Below are 18,356 nucleotides of genomic sequence, written 5' to 3'. Positions count from 1 at the left end.
AACAGACAGACACTTCCTCAGGAAGTAAAATAGAAATAAAAAATTAAAATTGACAAGTATATTGACAATAATGTCGATTAGGTAAAAACTTTTCATGGTTCCAATTTCTCAAATATGATAATTTGCTGCTTTTCCCTGTAAATATCTTAATATTTGAAACAAATGAATTGCAATCTATTTGTGATAATATAGAGGTCTTGAGGTAAACATTAACCCTCAAATATACTGTATATGTGTATTTTAAAATATTATCTGTTGTTATCATTGACCACTTAACAACCCAGTCACGTGGGGTGTACAGTGGCTCAGTGGATAAAGCAGGCCCCCCATATAGGAAGGCAGTGTCTTTGCAGCAGCCGTGGGTTTGAATCCAGCTCACTGCCCTTTGCTGCATGTCATCCCTTCTCTCTCCTGCTTACAATTAATCTTAAAAAAAGAGAACCAAGTCATGTTCCAAACACCAAAAATATAGTGATTATGGATTTCTGCTCTAAATACTGTAGTAGTGTAAATCATTGGCAAAATGGCTTGTTTTATTACAATACTTTAATATGTGTCATTTTTTATGTCCATTCTAATGATGGAGAATATTAACATGATCAACCACATGATAATAAAAAAGACAAATGCGCAAGGTAAGATGATTATTACAGGAACACATCACCCAAATTCATCAGTAATCATAACTAGATTATTATACTGTTGCTCCGGTGCTTTTTGGTACGTGCAGGGGCGAGAACCTGCACGCATTTGTCCGCGCTGAACACCGCACGGCACCTGCTGTCACATCATCCACCCGCCACTTCTTCTGACGTTCATTCAATAAAGTTTAAAAAACAAACCAAAAAACAAAGTTCGTTTTCTCGAGATAACGACTTAATATCTCGGGAAAACAAAGTTCGTTTTCTCGAGATAACGAGATAATATCTTGTTATAACGAGATAATATCTCGTTATATCGAGAAAACGGCTTGTAAAAAAAAAAAAAACACATCCGCTTAGGGCTTCCTTAGGTTGCAGATAAAAGCAGACTTAACAGAAGAGATTACTTCTTCCCAGTCATCCTCAATATATTCACCACCGAGATCACCCTCCCATTTCTGTAAAACCTTACGTATGTCTGAGGGATCTATAGAGCAGACTAATGAATAGGAGTGCGACAGAAAATGTTTTATATCTCTTCATTTCAATATAAATAAATCTATGTTGCTAAAAGGAGGCGTGTCTGGAGGGAAATTTTCCATTTTCGACTGGATAAAATGCCGGACCTGTAGGTACCCAAAAAAATGTGCTGAGGGGATGCTGTATTTTTCTTGCAGTTGCTGAAAAGACATCAGTATGTTTTCCTGATACAAATCTCCAAGAAGCCTGATCCCTTTTGTATGCCATATATCGAATACACTATTTCTAATTCCAGGGGCAAACCCTAAATTTTTAGTCAATGGTATTAGACCATATGCTGGCATGTTCTTCCCTATAAATTTAATCATATTTTGCCAGGCTTTAATAGTATTGTGAATGATAGGGTTGTCCTTGATTTCGGGGGTAGTTCTAGCAGCACTCGTTAGCTTACTTAATAGAGAGAAGGGAGTAGTAAACCATTCATCTATGCTGGTCACTGAGTTTCAGTGTGACTGCAGCCATCCCCAAATTATGCGGGTTTGGCATGCCCAATTATAAAATCTCAAATTGGGTAGGGCTAAGCCTCCTCGTCCTCCTGGCAGCTGTAAAGTTTTCATCCTAATCCTAGGTTTTTTATTGTGCCAGATGAATCTTGAAAATGTTCTCTCCAGGTCCAAAAGTACTTTCTTGGGTATCCATAACGGAAGCATCTGTAAGGGGTAGAGTAGTCTGGGGAGTATGCTCATTTTTATCAAACTAATTCTGCCTATCCAAGAGAGAGGGAGGTCATGCCATCTCTCCAGGTCTTTTTTAATAGCTCCAATTGTAGATGTGAAATTAAGTTTCCACAGCTCCTCAACATTGGGTGACACTTTAATTCCAAGATAGACAAAGCCAGATGTGGCCCATCTAAACGGGAAATTAGGCATCGAATTAATACTTCCAAAGTTTCCTAAAGGCATAGCTTCAGATTTAGTGTAATTTACTTTGTAACCTGATATTAAACTAAATGCATTTATAACTGATAGAATAGCCGGAACTGAAATCTCAGGACTTGTGACAAAAAGTATAATGTCGTCCGCATATAAAGCCATCTTGTGTACAGTCCTGCCCAAAGTAACACCATGTATATCTTTGTGGTTTCTAATACGTTCTGCAAGAGGCTCTAGTGTAAGGGCAAAAAGGAGGGGGGAAAGGGGGCAGCCCTGTCGCGTCCCTCTGTGAAGTGGGAAAGGAGAAGAGCGGACACCATTGGTCAGGACGCAGGCCTCAGGAGAATGATAAATATTTTAATCCAGTTTAAAAATTCCCCCCCAATCCAAATTTATCAAGAACATCCCACATGAACCCCCATTCCACCCTGTCAAACGCCTTTTGGGCATCTAATGAAATGGCAAGCGTTTTTTGTTTTGTTTGTGAGGAATAATGTATGATATCAACAAGCCTCTGAACATTAGAATATGAGAGCCTATTTCTAATGAACCCTGTCTGGTCAGCGTTTATAAGTAAGGGTAGATAATCTTCCAGTCTCCTAGCTAGAATCTTAGAGAGCAATTTGCTATCTACATTTATAAGGCTTATAGGTCTGTATGAGCCACACTGGTCTGGTGGTTTGTTTTTTTTTTAGGATTAGGGAAATATTTGCTAAATTTAGTGTAGTTGGAAGGTAACCTTTTTTGAAAGAGTCTAGGTACATAAAATACTTTAACTTAAGCTTCATGTTTTGTAAATGTTAACTTTGAAACCAAAAAGTTTGTTTATATTGGCAGAAATCAGCAAAAAACGTAAGGAAAATCAACTGAAAATGAAAAAAAAACAAGGCAAAGCAAAACAAAAACAGCATGATAAATATAAATATATAAATATTTCACAATCACTTTATTAAGTACACTGTATCATGAAATCTATGAAATTAGAAAGAATTTAGATCTTTTTTTAAAAAATCAAACTGTAACAGCAATCACAGAAAAGAACTGATTATGAAATAATTTTCCTTTGTATAACTTTAGATATTTATATATCAAACACAACTAACAAGCCCTTTAATTTCTGTATTTATCTATATATAAATATTATATTATATTAAAAATATCTATATTCATCAAAGAAAACCTGTATTAATAAAATGTGTTTCTGATTAATCAAAACATCCAAGACAAACAAGACTGTGACTGATTGAACTCTGTAACATAACTTTAAATAGTCGTGATAATTATGAATACATTTTTGCCCTAAGCATTTTACCTAGCTTTTTAAAATAAAATGGAATAAAATAAATTTCTGCATCTCATTATTTCTTGCAATTTGTGGAACATTTCTTACCAAGCTGCTCATTGCCTTTTGTCACATGTTTTTGAAAGAAATCAAACTAATTTGCTCAGGGTCAAAGATTTGTGTGCAAAATAGGAAAAAACACTAAGACTTAGGTTTGATGATTTGTACATGTTCACTTTAACAATTAAAAAACACATTGGTTTGAGATATCTGCAGAAATCAGCATGTTGACTGATTCCAGTGTTTCATTTTAAAGCCAATTTACAGCCGATACAGACGAGGTATCCCTATAATAAAATTGGCTTTACTTAACAAAGGTTAATTTTGAAAGGTGTAAGAGAGCTCTGCTTGATTTTAAATCTGGATTTACTCATTTTAAACTTCATTTCACGAAAATTTGATTAGAGCTAATCTTAGATGCCCAGCCTTAGTTTTATACTTTCCTACAGCACCTGAAGGCAGCACAAACTCCTCCTCCGTTTGTCCGAGCGGGAAGTTCAGATATTCATCGTGTTTAGCTGAAATGTAGTCAATTATTCCGGTGCAAGGACTAACTCGTACAACGCACACACAAAACATTTATGAGGAGATTCAAACGGTGAGTTTGCGTTGATATAAACGGGCTATAACACAGTTAAAACGTTCAGTCGCGGCTAATGTTGGCAAGCTTACTGCAGCATTGAGCTAACGTTAGCTGTTTGACTTCTGATAAACAAACATTCAAAGATCACCTCTGACTCTGCTCTGAGTTCAGTAAAGCTTTTCATAGCGAAGTCACCTGTGTGGACGACGAGGGCGGTAGAGGAGCTGACAGCATTTGCTGTTTGGCGACATTAAATACCGTCTTTTTGTTTATTTTAGTGACTTTAGCAGAGCTCTGCAGCCATGTCCACTAACACTGAGGAGAGGAGCAGCTCTGCAGCCAGGTGCTTCGGACAGGTAGGTAACTGCATCACAGAAAAGCAGAGAAACATCAGCTCCCTGAACCCTGTGAAACCTGCAACAACATAACTTTCCGTGTGTTGCTTTCAGACGCTTTTCACAACTATTTAAATCTTGGATCTGCAGCAAATTAGTGCTATTTATGTCAAAAACAGGAGAAAATAGTAGGAGTCGACCAATATTAGTTTTTCAGGGCCAATACTGATCATTAGTACTTAAAGACACTGATAAACAAAATTTGGAACTGACATGCATTAGCAATAACAATGAAAATATTTGTTGAAATTCAGAATTTGGGATATAACAAAATCCAATGCAAAACTTTGTTTAAATGCCTTTAGCAAATGTTTGATCAAAGCTAAAACTTTCAACATCATATGCAGAAAGTTCCCTGCAGTGAAAAAAAAAGATTAAATAAAAATAGCAAAAGTTCCTCTTTTGCAGACATTTCCTTTGCTTTCTAATAAATTCATTTTATTGGCAATCATTAAAATAAAATGGTGATTCAGATAATTAGCAAAATGCCAAATATCGGCCCTAGTATTGGGCTAAGCCATCAATCTGCTTTCCATGCTTTTGCTTTCCTGAATGCACTGTGTTGTCAGTACACGTACACAGCCGAGGAGCACCAGGCGGTGCACAAAGCTCTGCGACAGAAGCTGGGACCAGAGTTCATCAGTACCAGAATGGCCGGAGGAGGACAGAGGGCAAGTCTTTGTTTATCTCTCTGCGTTTTTTTTCTATACACAGGAGGAGCCAGTTTTAAATAAACTGTAGAAGGCTTAAATTTTCATTGATAAGTCATTTATATTTTCTACCAAGGTAATATTTCTTTAAGTGGAAACAATCCAATTTTGTCGCCATATTTCGGAAATGTAACCTATTTTCCAGTTTTAATAAATCAGTTAATCATAAGATCACTCAGCTTCCACCTCTCTCTCTCATTTCACCTGAACCGACTCTTCCAGGTGTGCTATATTGAAGGGCATCGTGTAATCAGCCTGGCCAATGAGATGTTTGGTTACAACGGATGGTCTCACTCCATCTCTCAGCAGAATGTCGGTACGTCTCGTGAGCTGTTTTAAAATTGCATACTTTTTCTTATTTCTATCAGTATGTTCTGCAGCTTATTCACAAAAAGCACATCACACACAAAACAATATAAAGCTGCACGCAATATCACATCACAACCGAATGCCTGTCAAATGAAAAACCAGTTTAAATCAAGATTTCACAGTCAGTGAGTACAGAGCTGAGCAGCTTTTAACCTTTTTTAAGGTGGTTTTGAAAGTACTGGAAAAGCTGCAGCTCCTCACATCACTGTTCCACTGATTTGTTGCTGATGCGCAAATGCAGAGGGACGAAAAAGCTGCCCTTACAAATTACACACTGTTTCATGGAGTACGAATACAATTGGGACGTACTGCTTCATCTTTACATTGCGCTTTGAACTTTGACCCTCTTGCTCAACGTTACCTTGGAGATGAAAGAAAACACCTTCGCTGGGTTGCCAAATACAGAGTTTAACTGGGAGAGCTGCTTTAATGTTGTTGCTTTAATACTTTGCTATGTATGTGGATTTAACTTTTTAAAGTTATAACTGCGTACACTGTAGATTCCAACAAATTATATTCATGACAGTGAAATCACATTTCTGTCATTATTTTCAAGGTTATTTGATGATCACTTAAATGATATTTTTGGTCATTATTGTGTTTACTTAAAAAAAATTCTCATTAGTACTATTCGATTAGTTGTCTGTCATTTGAATGCACTGTTGTCTGTCGATGCGGCCTCTGTCAGTTGTCAGTGAACTGCCATCCGTCTGCAGTTCAGCTGATGTGACGAATCTGCCGCTGTGCAGAGGATTGTGGGTCAGAATGGCCAGAAAAGCATGCTGGTTTGCATACGGCAAAATGCGATCTGCCGCAGCAGGACATCCTGGAGTTTTTGGCATGCTGCATTTGACATGCTATTTATTGCGGCCTCTAAATAAGTTTGAAAAGCCTTAAAAAGTCTTAAATTCTACGTCCTGTAAGCTGTAGGAACCCTGATAAAGGTTTGCTAGAAATGGCTCTGACTACGTACTGGGACATACTGAATCTTCGGTGGTAGTGTGAGCACTGGAACAAACCGATAAGAGCTTCTTGTCATCAAAAGATGCTGTTAAAGTCATATCCACACAATCCGACTAACGCAACACTCATATTTTACAGACTTTGTGGACCTCATGAACGGGAAGTTTTATGTCGGAGTGAGTGCGTTTGTCAAAGTGCAGCTGAAGGTTAGATAACGAAACGTACTTATTTAACTGTATTGATTTAAATTTTTGGCATTTTTTCGCCTGATAGTTCATCAGAACAAGATTATTAGTGTTGTATTTCACATGACATGTTCTCTCCTGCGTGTTCACATGAGTTTTTGTGTGCTTTTCCTCCAGGACGGGTCGTATCATGAGGACGTTGGTTATGGAGTCAGTGAAGGACTGAAGTCTAAAGCTCTGTCGCTTGAAAAGGCGAGAAAGGAGGCCGTCACGGACGGCATGAAGAGAGCACTAAAGTACTTGAATCTATATTTCTGTGTGTTCTGAGTCTGAAACTCGAAGAAAAATAAAACAATCTAATGGTTCGTACAAGGGGCTTGAAGTACTTGCATTTGAAAACCTTGAAAATAAAAAAAACAAAAAACTTGGTCCTTACAAAATTCTTGAATATAATTGAGAGAACAGAATCATTATTCAATGAAACATATCAGACAAATGTTTTAAACTTTTTTGTTCTTTGTCAGTCACAAGCCTGAATCATTTAGCCAGTTATTAACCCTTTAACACCTGGATCGTCAGTTTTCTTGTGCTGTGTTAAGACGCCTTTCACAAGTATTTCAAACCTGTCAAACTTGAGAAAATTGGTTTGATTTCTCTTCAAAACATGCAGAAAAAACGTAATGAGCATCTTGGCAAGACACACACAAAAAAAAAATGTAAAAAAAGTTAAAAAAAAAAATGACAAGGAAATGATCTAAAAGTTGGTTGGGGGATTATTAGATGGATGTGATTAAAAAAAAACTGAAAATCATTTTTATTATTCTCTTAATGATATAATTAAGATTATGTTTATATATATATATATATATATATATATATATATATATATATATATGTTTATATATATATATATCTTGGCATTTTCTTTGTTTTTTACTTTTTTGTGTTCTTACTCTCGTGTAACTTGCTTGTAGGTTTTAATAATTTATTGCTAATTTTTCGTTAAATTGCTCGTTGCTCTCCTCCTAGAATTTGCACAAATCTCTTGCAATCGATGATGAAAATGGTCATCTTTGAAAATAAAAACAACTGCTGGAAGAAGTACTTGAAAGTCCTTGATTTTGACCTGTCCCTGTCTGTACGAACGCTGTTCTGACACCCAGTTTATTTGGGTTTTTCTCGTTTAGGTGCTTCGGTAACGCTCTTGGAAACTGCATCATGGATAAAGAATACCTCCTCGCCATTAACAAGATCCCCAAACAGGTCTGACATTCACCTTAGAATTTTGTGTTTTTTTATTTTAAAAACTCTGAATCCTGAATTTTGTCCTCTACACAAAGACTCCGGCTCCTCTGAACCCGGCCCAGACGAAGCGCTCTGAAGGGGAGCCGTCAGTAGAGAAGGCTCGGATCTCCGGTCTGGTCCAGCAGGAAAAGCTCGTGTCTGTGGTGGGTCCTGGTAGGACGCCGCTGGAGCCCAGAGTCCTCAACCAGGACCAGAACTGTTCAGAAGTTCATACCCCGAATGCTGCTGTCCCCGCTGACAGGAGTGAGAACATCCACTCCAGGTGAGCAGCAGCGGGTCCAGCTTCTGTTTTTAATGGCTCTTCTTCTCTTTTCTGCATCCAAATGTGAATCACCTGTTTCCTTCGCTCCTCCTTTAAGACCTGTCATGGACTCGGTGGATGCTGGTGGGTCTGAAGTGCACACGGACCCAAAACAGCTGAGAAAGCTCCGACAGCAGCAGCTTCAGCAGAAGTTCAGGAGAGAGATGGAGGCTAAGAAGCTGCAGCAGAAATCGGATCAAGCCAAGTCTGAGGACACGGAGACTGCTCTCAGACGAGGGTCCAGCGGGAGTACGGGTTTGTTGTTTCTTAAGTAGCAGGTCCAAACGTCCCTAGATCTCTGACCTCAAGGCCTCCTTGCCTGACCGAAATAAGAACCATAAGAAACAGAGCATAATACACCTCAGGTTTCAGTGTCACGAGTGATTTCATTAATTCATTAAAAAAAAATTGTGAAGCAAATCTTTAGGGATTGTTTTCCCACCTTTGGCACAAAAGTCCACGTGGACTCAATGATGAACTGATTAGATTTTGTTGGTCATACTGGGTTCCCGTGGATCCTTAAAAAGTCTCAAAAGGCATTGAATTTATCCATCTGAAAATAAGGCCTTAATTGCCCTTAAAATGTCTTAAATCAATTTGTCAAAAGTACGGCAATACTCTTATGTTATCGATACGTGCCCTGTTGGCCAAAAAGGACATAAATGAGTCTCAAGACAAAAACAAACTCCTTCTGTTTACCTTCAGCCTCTCCCATCAGCTCCTTTTTCCACACTCCAAATGTCTCTTTATTCTTAACTTTAAGGAGTATCAATGTGTTTTTTTTTGTAATGACGTTTACATTCCTGCAGGTCATGAAGGTTTACCTGCGTTTAAAGACGGCGCCTCAGCTGGACACAGGGACCCCGACAGCAGGGACGAGCATTTAGCAGGTGCTGTAAGCCGCCACCAGAGGGCTCAATACTCTGTGACAACCTTCAACCTTTTACCCAGCAGCCTCGCTCAGAGCAGTTTGTCCATCCTGCAGATGATCTCGAGCTCTGGGATTTCACTCTGGATGGGACTGAGGTGCTGGATGTCCCCGCAGGTGGTCCACCCTTGAGGCGGCCCAGCACGCCCAGGAATCACCAGATGCAGACGCGCAGTAGGACCCCTCAGAGAGTCCCGGGCAGACCCCCAGATGAGGCCCCTTCATACAGCGGAGGACACGACCGGGCTCAGGACAGACCTCAACATCAGAAGCAGCATCAGACCAGACCAGGTGAGGTTTGGTCAGAGAGATGTCAGTGAGCTGTCGGCTGAACTTTGAGCTCTTCAATCTACTTTTCCAACCTTACAGGTGAAGCCTGCAGTCCGTACAGACAAGGACAGTACCTGAAGAAACGTCGACTGGACACCTGAGATTTCGTGTTGCTGTTCCACAACTTCTTCAGTGCTTTATGGAACCGAATTTTTACTTAGTTTTTATATTTATTTTGGTGTTTACATTGATTAAGTTTATTTTCAAGTTAATTGCTGCTATTTCTGATTATTACAGAACCATTATGTCTGGATTTGTATAAAATAAAACATAACCACAAAAATCAGTTAGCTAGTGTTTCATTGACATTTATAGATAAAACAAACAAAAAAAACCTTAATAATAACAGTTATGAAGTACATTTACTTAAGTATCTGTAGTTGTTTTTCTTGGAAAGTATATAATTCTGTAAAATAATTTAAAATATATAAATATGATAATTACAACTATATAGTGTCTGGAAATTTCCCCTTGCTTTTTAAATTATTTATTTATTTAATTAGTAATTTGCAGCACATTTCCTGCCAAGTTGCTCAATTTCCTTTTCCGCCCATGTTTTTCAGAGATATTGTCCAAATTTGGGGCTTAAAGGGTTAACTACTCGTGAAAGGCGTCTGAAAACAGCACAAGAGAATTGATGACGCTTCAGGTTTCAAAGGGTTAATCAGTCTCTTGCTGTGCTAAATATTTACTGAATGTGTTTATTGCGTTTTTTTAATTAGGTTTTATTTTAAATAATATTTATGCTGTTTTTACGTTATATTTGTCATAACTGTTGAATTATTTGTATTCTATCTTTTAATTGCAGACAAAAATCAGTATTTACGGCTCACAATCGTTAACAACATCAATGAATCAATTTACTATCGCTCGCGTAACACCACGGCTCGCGCACTACACAAATAATTAACTTGCGGTCGGTCGCATCGTTAATAATTTCACTTTTAAACAAACATAAAAACATTTTCATACCAACAGCGTCTCTGTGGTCGTCTGAGCGTTGATGCAAACTTTTCCCCGGTCTGTTTCTCTCCGCATGAGACAAACAAAAGAAGCGCACCTGCACAGGTGACACTGATTACATTAGCGCGCGCCAGCCTCTCTGTCTCTACCTGCATCACCGGGAGTCTGAGTCACTTCGCCTGTTAACCCTCTGATATCACTTTCATGTTTTTCCACATGTTAAAGACAACAGCGTCATTTAAAATTTAGGAGCTTTTAGAGCTATTAAGGACAAAAATGCCCACTTTCAAAAACTTCTATAAAAATATAAAAATTAATATTAAATTATAAAAAAAACACACAAAACATGAAATTTTCAATTTCAATTGTAATAAATGTTGTGCGTGTGTGCATTTGTGTGAAATAATCATCTCGCGCTGCCATCTTTTACTACCTAAATGACATAATTTTAAGTCACAACAAAATAATAAATAATCTTTTAATTTATGGCTCACCACTAAGGTAACAAAAACACAATTCTGATTTTCAGGCGATTATTGCACATACTTATATTAAATTCAATATCTGTTAATTCATCCCCCTAAATCCTGCAAACTACACCTTTAATTATATACAAAGATTAAAAAAAACATCCCAGAGGAACATTGCAGACAAGTTGGTAAAATAAAATAGTAAAGTCTAAAAACTAATAATAACCATTCAAAGATTCCAACAAGCATGACAAGCGCTTTAATTGATATTATTTTTATTTGTTTTTACATTTTGTACAATGTGAAAAACATACACAAAACAGACACTGAATCACAGGAGGTCAGTAAGGAGGATCAGAAATAAGAAGAGCTCAACAGATATTAACTGCGTGTCAGTAGCCTCAAACAGATCTGCGGAGGTCTGTGATAATTACTGATGGTAGCACATGGACTTTAAAAGCTTTGCTGTGAGCTTGTGCTGTACAGTAGCCAGTTGTGAATTGGTTGTAAGATTAAACACCAGTGAAGCCGGCATGCAGAAATCATACGCTGATAGTTTGATATTGAAGTTGTGCCTGTGATATTGGTGAATGGCGACAGATCAACACTTTGTGATCACTCAGGAAGGCAAAGAATAACAATAATAATAATAAAAAAGATCTCTAATATTCCAATATCAAAAACATTGAAGTCAGTAACAACCCTCATCAGCATGCAAATGTTTCCATTACCCCTCAGTCCCTTTAAAACTTTTAACATTGCATATTCTGCATTGCAGTAACTTATTTTTTCTCTAGAGAAGTTTAACTATTCATCCAATCTACGAGCAGGCGAAAGAGTCACGATGACGGCATGGCACTCGTGTGAGGTGGTGAGACAAAAGTTGAGCCAGCGTGACAACTTTTAAACCTTTTATACAGCTCGCTTGCTGCCTGAACAAGTGCGTCTATGAAAATGATAAATCCACAAAAACAGCCAAATCCATGTACGCATGAGCCAAATATAAAAACAGCTGATTACACAACAAACACAAATGGAACTGTAGAGAGAACTGAAACGTTTCCACATTACTCAGTGTGCTCTTTGTTCTGCAGCCCTGTGCGGCGTCTCGTCTGATGTTTCAGTTACATCCTGTGTGCGTGCGTGTGTGTGTGTGTGACAGTCACCTGCCGTGTGTTTACGTCATGTACAGGTTGAGTTTACTGGTTTTCTGCAGCACAGTCACAGCTACAGGACTAGATGAATCTGGAACTTGTCATTAGTGAGGATGCAAGGCACTAAAGTGTTCCTCGTGTTTACGGGTCAGAGTGCATGTGCATGTAGAGTGGGTCACCGCAAGCATGCTCTAGTGACTGAGCATCACGCATTTAACTCACATTAACATATGTACAATAAAATAGAAAAAAGGGGGGTGGGCAGGGCAGTCATAGAGAGAAGAGCTTAATAAACCACAGGATCACTCCAGCGTGGTGATACCAACAACAACAACCCTGCAATTGCACTTTTTTATATTCCTTTAACTACATGTTGTTTAACAACCTTTTAATAATAATTACAGTGAAACAACATCAAAATCTGATGGCTGAATACAGGTCCATAAAGAACATTTGTTTTTATTAAATATACGCATACAAAAACAGACCACAGGAAGAGAGAACCCCAGACACTTGTGATTTTTTTTGAGAGGTGACGGCTAAATGTTACGAGCAGAGAGATTTTAATCACCGACAGCCTGTTCATCTGTGTGTTGACAATTTAGAGAAAACCTTCCACGAATACTAAACCAAATTATTTCTTCCATATGATAAGTGCGTTCTGAACTGCTCACATCATAGCAAGTGAAGTACTTTTTTCATCCTTACGTTAAAAAAATAATAGAGGGACTTCCGGTTAAGGCGGCCATGTAACAAGACGTGTTTTTGACCGCTCCGCTGTTCGTGCTATATTCTTGCAAAAATTTATACTCTATACCGCATATTATAGTTTGCATTGTCTATGGGGACGAAATAATGCCTCCTAAAGTAGCTAAAGTCAATCAAGAAACCAGCGAGAAAGTAAAACAGCCAAAGCTGACGGACTACGGCCTTCGAAGTGAGACCCAGAAAGCTAACGCTAGCAATAGCACCCCTCCCGCAACTACGATGGTGGAAATGGGTGAGGATAGATCCCAGAGCAGCAAAGTGGATGCAATACTATCCATAGTTACTGCCATTAAAAGTGATTTGGACAACATTCGGGAGGATATTAAAGACTGCGTCGAGCGGGTGACACAAGCTGAAATGCGCATTTCTAGCAGCAGACGAAGTTGAAACCCTGCGGGCTAAAGTTGACACATTGGGTGAAGCAGAAAACCTTGGAGGACAAAGTAATGGACTTGGAGACACGTTCAAGGCGAAATAATGTTGACAGTAATTTGGCTGAATCTACAGAGGGAAGAGACCCATGTAAGTTTTTGGAAAAGTGGCTACCGGAGGTCCTGGGCATCACTCTACAGAACCCGGTGCTCATAGAAAGGGCGCACGAATGGGACCTGGAGAGAGGGCAACGCATGACGCCCGCACACTGATAATGAGATTCCTCAACTACAGGGATAAGGAGGCTATATTAAACGCAGCAAAGGCTAAAGGGACATTCAATACGAAGGACAGTGGATCCGGCTTTATCCGGACCTTGCCGCAGGTGTGCAGCAGCTCCGAAAACGGTTTGACTCTGTTCGGGAAGATCTGCGTAAACTGGGACTGAGACACGGCGTGACTCACCAAGGGAAGCTACTGGTGACATACCAGGAGAAGACTTATTCCTTTATGTCCCCGGATGAGGCACGTGTGATGATAAACAAGATTCAGAAGAAGGGAGAAGACAATAATATGATGGACTGAAATGACCTTCTGTATCAGCAGTGAGTAATCCTAAATTACTGTGTTAAAGTGAAGAATGGACACTAGTTTTCATAAGCCGAGCTATATTTTCGTTTATTATCTGTTTGATGTCTGCACAAAGCCAAAGAGATTGTATTGAATTGCCTATGGGCATTATTGCGTATATCTTTAGGATGTAAGACGTTTATATAATGAAGACTGACTTTTCATGCAAATTACTCTATAGATGGCGGTAAGAGTAAACAATTACTTCCAGTTAAGCGAGCAGCATGAGGTTGTTTGGTTTTGTCTTGGTTAGAGTAGAGTGGTTAGACTGCTCCTCACATAGTGTGGAACAGCCGCACTAACGGGAGGTGTAAAGAAGGAGGGAGGGTTACCTGCAGAGGTGGGGAATGGGGAGGGGTTTGTTCCGGTTGGACGTGTTCTTGTGTTGGGCCATTATAAACTTCTTAGAAAAATGTTGTTCTATTTTTTATGTGTCATTTACTTGGATGAAAGCGAGGTAGCATTCAATTTTTCTTTAAATTTAATTAGAGGGGTAAAAAGGGTACATGGAAAGATATTAATTTGTTACATGGAACTGCAGGGGACTTCAGAGTTTTAAAAAGGTAAAAGCAAGTCATGACGAAGTTAAAGGACATGGACTCTAAAATTATACTTCTGCAAGAGACACATTTAGTGGAGGAGGATGAAAAAAGGGTTAGGAGAAGGTGGCAGGGTGGTGTATATACAGCAGCATTTTCTTCCTGCAGTCAAGAGGGTGATGACTCTAATACATGAATCAGTTCCATTCTGTGTCAACAATGTTATTAAAAGACAAGAGGGGCAGATATTTGATCATTCAAGGATCCATGTTGCTAGAAAACTTAAATTTGGTAAATGTATGCGGCCCTAACTCAGATGACTCAGGGTTCTATGAGGACCTGTTTCTTTTTGCTTGCAACACTGCCGGGTAAATATCTAATCGCTGGGGACTTTAACTATGCAGCTTGCTCCGAGGTTGGGATAGGTCTACAGGTACAGACCAATCTCATAACAACAACAGATTAACTATAAAAGATTCATGAAAGATTTACAATTGCTTGACATTTGGAGAGAATTACACCAACAAACCAAAGTTTACTCATGTTACTCTGCAACATATCAGACATACTCACGGATTGATTATTTTAATCTCTTCTGATTTATTATCTAAGGTAAAAAATTGTTTATCACGACAATATTGTAATTTCAGATCATGCTCCGTGTAAGCTTAGTTTATAGGGATGAAAGCGATATGTACTGATCCACCTAGATGGCGTTTTCAACATAAATGGTTGCAGGATGAGGAGTTTGTCAATTATATAGGGAAGCAAATAGATGAGTTTTTTCAAATAAATACTAACCAAACATCAGCATGTACAAAGTGGGATACCTTTAAAGCATTTCTTAGAGGGCACATTATTAGTTATATAGGTTATAAATCTAAAAAGCAAAGCAGGATAAACTACACTTGGAAAGCAAAATAAAATATACCCAAAAGAAAGTCTTTGAAAAAAGTGATCCTGAAGCCGAAAAGGAATTATTGCTTTTAAGGGCGGAATATGAGAAGCAATCAAGTTTCAAAGCAGCATCCAGTCTTTTAAGGCTGAAACAAACGTTTTATGAACAAGGGGACAGAGCAGGAAAACTATTAGGCGTGGCAAATTAAACAGTTGGAAACCAAAATATCAATAACGTCAATTGTTGACAAAGGCCAAACAATAGTAAATCCAAAGATATCAATGATGCCTTTAGGGATTACTATCAGAAATTATATGAACCAAAAAAACTGTAGCTTACAGGACATTAATGTTGCGTTAAACAGGTTAAATATCCCAGTCATTTCAGGCGATGCCAAAGCAAATTTAGACTTAGAAATAAGTAAAGAGGAAATAGCACAAGCCATTGATGGAATGAAATCAGGTAAACAAGCAGGACCAGACGGTATTCCTGCAGATATTTACAAAAAATTTAAGGATAAATTATTAATACCACTTCTAGACATGTTTAAAGAAACATTTGAAAAGGATGCACTCCCTGATACTTTAAATCAAGCATTAATCATTCTCCTTCCAAAACCGGGTAAACCTGCTAACAAGTGCGAGAATATGAGACCTATCAGTCTTCTCAACTCTGACCTTAAAATTGTTTGTAAATTATTAGCAAGGCGGATTCAAAAAATACTTCCTGACATAATAAATAAAGATCAGAATGGCTTTGTAAGTGGGAGACAAGGGTTCCATAATGTAAGGCGAATTATTAAATATCCTTTATTATAAAAAAGAGGGAAAAAGATCTGGCTCTCCTGTCACTAGATGCTGAAAAGGCCTTGATAGGGTTGAATGGCCCTATCTTTTAAGGTTCTAGAGAAATTTGGAATGGGAAACAATTTCATAAAATGGGTTAAGATACTTTATAGTAAACCTACAGCAGAAATTTTAACAAACAAAATTTTCCAAGCCAATAGAAATCAAGAGAGGTTGTCGACAGGATGCCCTCTCTCTCCCTGCTCTTTTCTTTAGCAGTTGAGCCATTTCGTTGGCTAATGCACACTCTCAGATTTGTGGAATTACTATAGGCCCCACCGAACATAAGATTTCTTTGTTTGCTGATGATGTGATCTTGTTTTTGTCAAGGCTCAGCTCTTCAATCCCGGCAGTGTTGGAAGTAATTCAGTTGTTTGGAATTATCTCAAGGGCTATAAAGTAGAACCATACTAAATCCTCCATTTTACTGTTAAATACAACAGAACGAGCAAATCCTGCTCCACAAATAACACATTTTAATTTTAAAATAACAGAACAATTTGAATATTTAGGGATACAGATAGTGCCAGATATAGAGCAGACTGTTAAAATTAATTGTATGAAAAAATAAAAGAGGAAATTAATAATTCAGTTGACAGGTGGATGAAGTTGCCTATATCGGTGATGGGAAGGATTAATGTTCTCAAAATGACCATACTACCAAAGTTGTTGTATCTATTCCAGAATATTACTTTACCTCCTCCTTCTGATTTCTTTAAATGGATAAAACATGTTGTAACCAGTTTTATTTGGAACAATGGTAAACCAAAACTCCGTCTCTCCTCCTCTGTTGCCATTTGATGGGGGGTTAAAATGCCCCAATTTTTTGTGGTATTACTGGGCTACACAACCAGGCGCTCTGACATTCTATTTTTCAGAAAAAGTTAATCCACACTGGGTAGAGATGGAGTCACATAATTTAAAATTACCTCCTCCATCATTTCTATATTCTGACACGGCAAAAAAAATGCTTAAACAGATCAGAAATCCGATTCTGAAACACATGGTAAAAATCTGGAATGTTGTCAGAAAATACCTGAATGAGTCAAACTTTTTGTCACAGTTTAGCCCAGTTTGGGGTAATCAGTCATTTATACCTGGGAGGCAGATGTAACATTTAAAATATGGGCATCAAGGGGACTGAAAGCGATTTGTAACCTTTACCCTCCACAGTCAGATGTTTTTATGTCCTTTGGGGAACTACAATCGAGGTTTAATTTGGACAGAAAACACTACTTCAAATATTTACAGTTAAGAAGTTTTGTCAATACCAATCAAGGTGGTCTTAATAAGGTTCCTCATACACAACTGGAAAAATTGTTTATAAAGAATGCTTTAAGGAAGGGTATTATTTCAGACTTTTACAATTTGTTGTTATGTAATACATCAGAAAATTCGACAAAGAAATTAATTTCTTGGAGCGAAGACCTATCTGCCAATATCAATGAACAGGATTGGGAAAGGGCATGCAGTAAAGTCCATACAATGTCAATTAATAATTAAGCTTAAGGATATTACAATTCAAATGGCTAATGCGATATATATACAACACCTGTGAAATTAAATAAGTACAATAGGAACATACCAGATATATGTATAAAATGTGGCTTAAAAGGTACGTTAATACACTGCATGTGGGAATGTGGCCAAATAAAAATGTTTTGGATAGAAGTGAAAAACGTAATTGAAAAGATAATTTTAAAACAGATCACGCTGGATTCCAAATTATTTATAATGGCTATATATCCGGATAAACATAACTTTAGTAAAGCAGAAAGTACCTTTATTGATTTCAGCTCATTGATAGCAAAAAGATGTATTGCTTTAAATTGGAAAAATATGAATGGACCTGGCACTTCCCAATGGTTAAAACAGATGTTAACTAGCCTACCTTTGGAAAGAATAACGTATATTCATAAATCAAAACAACATGTATTTGAAAAGATTTGGAGGCCCTTTATTGACTTTATTAAGGATTTGGATGTTTCTGATGACCTGACCAATTTTTGAATCCCTTGCAGCCATGCACTGTATCTAGTGATGATTACCTCCTAAACTCCAAAGAGAAGTAATGTTTGTAGAAAGGCCTGTTTTATTTTGTTTTTTATGTTTTATTTTGGGTTATTTTATTTCTGTTATTGTTTTTTTTTTTCTTTCTATATTTGGTCTATATATTTGTACAAAACATGTGATACTGAACTACTTTGTAATTACGAGTATAATTGAAAATTGTTTCACTTTGAAAAAAAACAT

General features: G+C 37.8%; 1 protein-coding gene and 1 long non-coding RNA gene across 6 annotated transcripts; one reads left to right on the top strand and one right to left on the bottom strand.

Annotated features, from left to right (window-relative positions):
* Positions 1 to 3,438: 3,438 nt before the first annotated feature.
* Positions 3,439 to 9,750, top strand: rad52 (RAD52 homolog, DNA repair protein). 4 transcript variants are annotated; one of them, XM_088079948.1, is made up of 12 exons: positions 3,439 to 3,993; positions 4,257 to 4,334; positions 4,943 to 5,044; positions 5,306 to 5,399; positions 6,554 to 6,621; positions 6,778 to 6,896; positions 7,788 to 7,863; positions 7,941 to 8,167; positions 8,265 to 8,455; positions 9,016 to 9,096; positions 9,252 to 9,425; positions 9,504 to 9,750. In XM_088079948.1, the coding sequence occupies exons 2-12, from the start codon at positions 4,281 to 4,283 to the stop codon at positions 9,563 to 9,565; spliced, it is 1,248 nt and encodes a 415-aa protein (XP_087936074.1). In that variant the 5' UTR covers positions 3,439 to 3,993; positions 4,257 to 4,280; the 3' UTR covers positions 9,566 to 9,750. The 4 variants fall into 4 exon arrangements, with proteins under 4 accessions (XP_087936074.1, XP_087936073.1, XP_087936072.1 ...); XM_088079947.1 differs by having other exon boundaries at positions 3,441 to 3,993; positions 8,265 to 8,461; XM_088079946.1 differs by having other exon boundaries at positions 3,443 to 3,993; positions 9,192 to 9,425.
* On the bottom strand, positions 8,388 to 10,586 carry LOC148189149 (uncharacterized). Of its 2 annotated transcripts, none has more exons than XR_015776963.1 (3): positions 10,437 to 10,586; positions 9,031 to 9,510; positions 8,388 to 8,525 (listed from the first exon to the last, which is right to left on the bottom strand). It is a non-coding gene; the product is annotated as an uncharacterized LOC148189149 (long non-coding RNA). The 2 variants fall into 2 exon arrangements; XR_015776962.1 differs by having other exon boundaries at positions 9,031 to 9,392; positions 10,437 to 10,585.
* Positions 10,587 to 18,356: the final 7,770 nt, after the last annotated feature.

This window comes from Plectropomus leopardus, chromosome 7 (genome assembly GCF_026936395.1).
Source record: "Plectropomus leopardus strain MGB_pleo_1.0 chromosome 7, ASM2693639v1, whole genome shotgun sequence".
Classification (NCBI taxonomy): Eukaryota; Metazoa; Chordata; class Actinopteri; order Perciformes; family Serranidae; genus Plectropomus; species Plectropomus leopardus.
The sequence above is the reverse complement of the archived record's forward strand: the minus strand, read 5'-3'. Positions and strand labels throughout refer to the sequence as shown.